Genomic DNA, 7,299 nt, shown 5'->3' with positions numbered 1-7,299 from the left:
GAAAAGGGGGGGGGGGGGGATCACTCTATCCACTTTCTCCAACCTATGCATAATTTTATAAACCTCTCTCATGTCTCCCCTCCAAGTCCCCCACCCTAAACTAAAAGTACCCAGGTTCTTAAGCCTCCCACCTTCATGCAAGTCCTTGAAAAATCCCAGAGATAAGTTATTCACATAGCCCTGTGGGACATACTGGCAGAGTTCAATTGTAAAGCGAAACCATGACTGGCCATCATAAGACAAATATTACACTTATGCACTCCCTCTTCCTCCTCTTCCCATGTGGTTGGGGTCAATTAGTTCTAGACTTAAAAAAAATAAAATTAAAAAGGTGTCCGTATGCACTGATTTCCACCAATTCCCCCCTGGTGCTGGCATTCAGTACCAGTGAGTAAAAAGGTAAAGGTAAAGGTTCCCTTGCTCGAAAGCCAGTCAAATCCGACTCTAGGGTTGCAGTGCTCATCTCCGTTTCAAAGCCGAAGAGCCAGCACTGTCCAAAGACATTTCCGTGGTCATGTGGCCGTCATGACTAAACACCAAGGCGCATGGAACGCTGTTACCTTCCCACTGAAGTGGTACCTATTTATCTTCTTGCAATTTCTTGCTTTCGAACTGCTAGGTTGGCAGGAGCTGGAACTAGAGACGGGAGCTCACTTCGTCATGCGGCAACTCGGGTCTCGAACTGCTGAACTACTGACCTTCCCTAGCCTGCAGTTCAGCGTCTTAACCACTTGAGCCACCGCAGCAGTGAGTACTATCACAAAAAAACCCTGCTTCCAGTTCTGCACAAGCTATGGTTTGCTATTACATGTAAATCATGAGCTTTTATTTGTGCTTCCCCAGCAAACTAGAATGTCAAACAAAGTTGTTCATAGCACATGAGCATCAGACTCATTCATATAGTGTCAGCTCCGGTTTGGAGTTACGTCTGAGCCGTGCCATTCTTGCTTTTACTTCAATCAATCTCTCAGTTTATTAGAAAAGATTTGTGATAGTGGAAAGTCACTACTTGTATGGGATACGAATGAAATACAGTCACAATACCACAGTACTTTTTAAAATAACTATACTGAAACATCAGTTTCAGTATAAAAACCATAATAATAATATTGTGCTTGGAGATTCCACAATATTACTAGAATCACAAACAGGAGGAGGTGTGTTGAACAGGAGAAAGGTGAGGGCTGTGACTCTAGCTACTGATGCTGGAAACTGTTTAGAATGACACAAATTGTGTAACTCACTAGAAGGGTTTATATACACCTTTGAAGGAATTTGCTGAATGAAACCGGTGAAAAAGTCTTACAATAGCAAAAAGAAAGAAAAGGCAATAAGGAAAAGTTTTTAAAGCTTTTAAACAATGGTTATGCTATAACACGCAAATAAACCACACACCTACTAGATTTACATGCATACCACCCTGAAATTAATACAGCATATTCCTCATCTCAGTCCAGAAATTCAGCTAGCTGCCTTTAGACAGGAGCGACCCTTGGGCCTGGGTGGGAGTGAGCAAAGGAGTAGGAGGCTGCTGGGCAGCTGCGTGTCTTGTCAGCTTTTAACTGAGGGTCCTGTGCTGCCATATGAAGCTCTACTCCACCTTTTCATTGCTGTCTGTTGGACTTTGGGGGATGGGGCCAAGAGGCTTCCCTCTGGTCTGTGTTGGTCCTTTAAAGAAAGATAGGCAAAGGTGGTTTGACCTCTATCCCTACTCTGATGTTTCCATGTCATCCTTTTCTCCTGGCTGGTCTCCACTCCAGGCACATAGACACATGTACTTACACATGTAAGCAGAACTGAATTGTGCAGTTCAACCCTGTCTGAAATAAGGACTTGCTAGAATATGGAGGGTTCATTAATGGCAGGAGGACTTGCTAGACCTTTGGTAAGCTTCATATTGCCTGATGTGGTCCAGACTTTCACTGCTATTTCCTTCAGAGCAGCAGAAGTCAGATCTGTGCCATGCTAGAGCATGTAAAGGAGATGTATCATATATATACAATGTATTCAGGGTTGCATAGCGTTATCCATGAGCCACACTTCTGTAACCTCATGGTTGGATTACAGAAACACACTCTATGTGAGGCTGTCCTTGAAGACAACTCAGAAACTGCAAGTGGTCTGGAAAGTGGCGGCCTGACTATTGTCATGTGCTAGCCACCAGGAACATATGTTGCTCATTTTAAAACAGCTTGTAAATAAAAATGGTTCCTTGCTTTGCTCTGTGAAATAAAATCTGGTTTAGGCTGCAAAAAACCTACAGAAACCTTCCCAGAGACAGTTAGAGAAAGATAGAACAGTGTGACTTTGCGAGATAAATTATTTGCAGCTGTGGGAAGGGAAGTGGCATGGTATAGCCTGATCTTGTCAGATCTTGGAAGTTAGCAGGGCTGGTATTTGAAGGGAGACCACCAAGGAAGACCCCCTCAGCTACTCGCCTTGAAAGCCCTTTGCTGGGGTTGCCATAAGTCAGCTACAACTTGATGGCACTTTATACATACACAATGTAGTATACACTGGATTGGATTTTATAAGCTTTCCCACTTGATCTCTTCTTCTAACAGAGCACCTGTACCACACTGCTATTTGTCCATGTAGGTCCCATAGTCCACAGCAAAGCCTTTTTGATGGTCAAAAGAGGCCCATCTCTTCCAGGAAGAAGAGCTGGTAGGAGCCAACTCAATACCTTTGCCTGTGCTAGAATTTACATATCACAAAATAATATAATATATATGTGAATATTTCTATGTGTCAAAGAAGTGAATCATTTATTTCCATGCGTGTTTCAGAAGATAGGGAAACATACTTTTTATTCATTCATCCCATAAAGTAACATGCATATTGATAGTGATATACATAAAGGCCTCTTGTTGGATAAGCCTGTGGCAGCAGTGGCTAGAGGTACGTTTCACTGCCTTTGGCCTTTCCTGGACAAAAAATCTTGCCACTGTGGTTCATGCTTTGGTAATATCTAGGTTAGATTACTGCAATGTGCTCTAATATTTTTATTTATTAGATTTTTTTAGTCACCACTCACCCAAAGGGTGTTGTGGTGACTCATGGTGACTTACAACATTAAAACCAATAAGGTAAAAAAACCCTAACAACATAAAACAAATAAAAAATATTAAATATTAATATTAAAATGTGTGGCTGTCACCATACCACTATTAAAACAGCCCAAATATGTGGCCACCCTCCAAAGGCCAACCTAAGTAATTCAGCTTTACATGCCCTGTGGAAGCTAAGCAAGTCCAACAGGGCATGGGTGCCATTGAAGAGTGCATTCCACAGGGTAGGAGCCACAACTGAGAAGGCCCTTCCCCTGCTGAAAGCTTACCAAGTCATCCTGGGGCCAGGCACCTGCAAGAGGCCACTAGACGATGACTAAAGGGAGCACAGGGGGTTGTAACGGGAGAAGCGGTTCCATAGGTATGAGAGTCCCAGACTGCTAAGGGATTTAAAGGTTAACACCAGCATCTTAAATTGGATCTGGAGACTAATTGATCTGCCCTTGAAGAGTGTCTAGAAACTACAGCTGCTGCAGAATATTGCAGCCAGAATGCTGGAGTGGGTTCTAAAGAGCATATAATCCAGTCTCATTCCACCTACAGTGGCTCCCAATCAGCTTCCCAGACCAATCCAGGGTATTGACCATTAAAGCCCTATGTGGCTTGGGACCAACTTCCTTTAAGCAACACCAGCTCCCATCTTCTGTCTGCGGTCATTTTCAGGGGTCCTTCTTCGGCTGCTCTTGTCATCTGCCTCTAGATGGGTGGCAACCTTAGAAAGCATTTTCTCAGTTGTGGCTCCACAATTAAAGAATTCCCCAGGAAGATTTGTTTGTCTCCCTCTTCTGCCAGTGGATGAAGATTAACCTCTTTCATATCACATTCCCTCACTGACTGTTCTTCCTGTTTATATGTTTTGTTTAATAGTTTGTGTTTTAAGCAGGATATAAATGCTAGGGATGCTAAAAATGTTAAAAACATTGAAGGATGCTAAAAATAACAAGAAAGGTTTCTATGCCTATGTTCAGACTGCCTCGGAAGGTGGTGGATGCTCCTTCGGTGGACATTTTCAAGTGGAGACTGGACGACCATCTTTCGGGTATGTTGTGGGGCTATCTTTCAGCTATGCTCCTGCAGTGTGCAGGGGGTTGCACTAGATTATTTGCAAGGTCCCTTCCAACTCTAACATACTATGATTCTATGATTCTAAATGAAAAAGTATATCACAAAGAATCAGGCCTGTTTTTATTCTCTTATATTATTTTAGCTGCTATTCTCAAACACAGCTGTACAACTTCTGTTCATCATTTCAGCATGCTTTTCCCAAGAGGCCAATCCAATTAGCAGAGGTTCTGCAGCAGGAGTATTGAGTGTCACTGCTTACACCTTGTTGTACTTCGATTTTTTTTTAAGTAAGTGAGTTTCTGGCAGCAATGAATTATGAAACACATTTAAAAATGAAATGTGTCCTCTAATTCTTTCAAATTAGTTGTGTACATATGAAATTGGTTAAAAAATCTATATTCAATATTGCACATTTGCAAAGGTACACATCAATATTGCACATTTACAACTTACCCTATGGGCCTTGAAACAATAATTTCAACTTGAGGTTCTGATTTGGATTCTAAAATAATGTTGTAAACTTCTTCATTTGTAGCTCCTGGAAGGGATTTTCCATTCCATTCTAAAACCTCATCACCTTGAATTTAAAAAGAAGACAAACTTTTTTTTTTTGCTTTTTGCCATTTCATACGTCCACATGGGTATGCATACACATACACACACAAATAGAAAATGTGTTCCTTGGCTAGGTATGTGGATGCACATTCAGAGGTAATAATGCCTGAGTTTCAAACCAAGATTTAGCACAGCTTATTTTCACTACAATTTTGCTGACATCATGAACACTAAAGGATATTCTCAGGTGGGTAGCCATGTTGGTTTGAAGCAGCAGAAAAAAGTTGGAGTCCAGTGGCACATTTAAGACCAACTAAGTTTTATTCAAGGTATAAGCTTCCGTGTGCATGCAACACTGCTTCAGGTACATTGAAATGGAAGTTGAAGTGCATGCACACTGCTTCAGGTACATTGAAATGGATGTTGAGGGTAGAGATCACTGTTCCCTCCAAGCTGAGTTAGTGTGAGCTAGCTCACAGTTTTTTAGCCTCTAGCTCACACATTTTTGTCTTAGCTCAGGAGGGATGGCTCCAGAGTAAACTAATATGTGCAGTAGCCAAATTGCTCGCTCACAATTTTAATGCCAGTAGCTCACAAAGTAGAATTTTTGCTCACAAGACTCTACAACTTGGAGTATTGGTAGAGATCCTCGCATCTGTCAAACAATTTTATTAAGCTGTTTGCTAATTTGCTGCTCACCCTCTACCTATATGTATGGACTGACAACTTTCATTCAATGTCTCTGAAGCAGTGTGCGTGCACACGAAAGCTTATACCTTGAATAAAACTTTGTTGATCTTAAAGGTGCCACTGGACTCAAATGTCTTTCTAAAGGATATTCTATGGAAGTAAAGGCCACAGCTTTCTATTGATCCACACTTCATTATTTTCCTGTAAGGAGTGCTGCAGTTCAAAGAGATTTCCCTATGTGCCCGATAGGGTTGCGAACCTCCAGAATTCCCCTGGAATTACAATTGATATCCCCTGGAGAAAATGGCAGCTTCAGAGGACAGACTCTATGGTATACCATAAATTCTAGGTGAAATCCCTCCCCAAATTCCCCCTCCATGCCTCCACATTTCCCGCAATTTCCCAGGCCAGAGTTGGCAACCCTAGTTCCAAAGTTTCTCTCTGCATGAAAGAAAATGGCCCCAATCCAGAACACTCAAATCAAAACTAGAGCATATACACAGATTTCTTCATCTGTTGTGGAGGGTCTCATGTATATCCATGCTATGTTCCTTATTCTCCTGGAATGTACAGAGACTCCTACTCATTTAGGTAGATCAGTGTATGTTCTGGGTATTAATTTTGTTCAAGTAAGCTATTTGTTACAGAACAATATTTAAATGATTTTTTTAACTTTATATATGAGAGAGCAGATGAAAAGAAGATATCTTATTGAACATTAATGTTGATACTTAAGCTAACGTAATTTTGCATTATTTTCACAGACCATCTATGCAGTGCAACCATCATATTAGCCTGAAATATTTATAGCAAATGAATGTTGTACATACTCTTAATATTACACACAGGGTAATAATAATAACAATTCAGAGTATCCCAAAACTTGGAAAAAAAATCATTTCAAGCCATGTAAGTTACCTGCTCTGAGATGTCCTACCACATCAGCCAAGCTACCTTTCTTTACTTTGGTAATGAAGGCACCAAGTCGTCCCAAATCGGTCATTTTTCCTCCTACAACCTGAGCAATAAATGTGTCAGTTCTCAGAACACACAAAAAACCTATTTGTTAAGAAATATAATCCGGAACATTTAGGTAACCACAAGCACAATGTACCATACCATGATATAAAACACAAACCTTGCCCAGGCCAAAGTAAAGAGTGTCAACCAAGATGAAATTTTATATTGCTTATAAGAAGACTAATCTAGGGAATGTTTCTGTAAACCAGCATGTGTATGTTGCAGTCGTTTCACAAATATCCTGGTTTGAACCCAAAGATGGCATTGTGCAGAGAGAAGGCACTTCCAGTTGCATACTGGAAAATTACAGATGTCCTCTCCTGGACATCTGGAGCCAGTTTTCAGAGGACATGGGGTCTACTGAAGGATGGGGGAAATCAGCAACATCCCATGTAAGAAATCAGTGCTTAAAAATACAGCTGATTCCTAAGGCCAAATACATCTGTACAGTAGTTATTTTTGATAGCTACTATGGCATGTTCTATTCTTATGACTGCCTAACCCAGTGTAAAGCAAACAATGCCACTGATGAATATTACAGTAATGCAGACACTCTACCTAGGCTCAGATAAGGTTAGCAAAATGTGGCTGTGGTTCTGGAAAGAAAAGAGGATGGAATCCTTGGCTATTGGCCTCTTGAGATCAAGATGGCAAGGTGAGCTGGGACACTTCTACAAAAGGAGTATACAAAGCTGACTCTAAGTGCCAAACTATACGATACATGACATGCCCAACGTGTCAGATTATGAATGCATGTCCAGATTTATAGTCAAATCTATATGGGGAGAAGTCCCCTTAAAAAGCACTGCACAAGGGAGGAAGAGCTTTTGATTATCCCCCCATCCTCCTTTCACTAACAGAAAGGGCAGCAGGTGGGGCTTTTTGTTCCTTTTCTCTC

General features: G+C 41.1%; 1 protein-coding gene across 1 annotated transcript in view; it reads right to left on the bottom strand.

The window, feature by feature from the left end:
* Positions 1–7,299, bottom strand: part of RIMS1 (regulating synaptic membrane exocytosis 1) — a 517,496-nt gene that overhangs the window by 195,042 nt on the left and 315,155 nt on the right. Inside the window, exons 11-12 of the mRNA XM_015427952.1 lie at positions 6,300–6,399; positions 4,590–4,713 (exon numbers count right to left, since the gene is read on the bottom strand). Of these exons, the coding sequence (XP_015283438.1) occupies positions 4,590–4,713; positions 6,300–6,399 (224 nt within the window). The remainder of the gene's footprint in view (positions 1–4,589; positions 4,714–6,299; positions 6,400–7,299) is intronic.

The sequence above is a fragment of the Gekko japonicus genome, unplaced genomic scaffold (assembly GCF_001447785.1).
Source record: "Gekko japonicus isolate JY-2015 unplaced genomic scaffold, Gekko_japonicus_V1.1 scaffold826, whole genome shotgun sequence".
In the NCBI taxonomy this organism is placed as follows: Eukaryota; Metazoa; Chordata; class Lepidosauria; order Squamata; family Gekkonidae; genus Gekko; species Gekko japonicus.
This window is presented reverse-complemented; position numbering and strand designations above follow the sequence as displayed.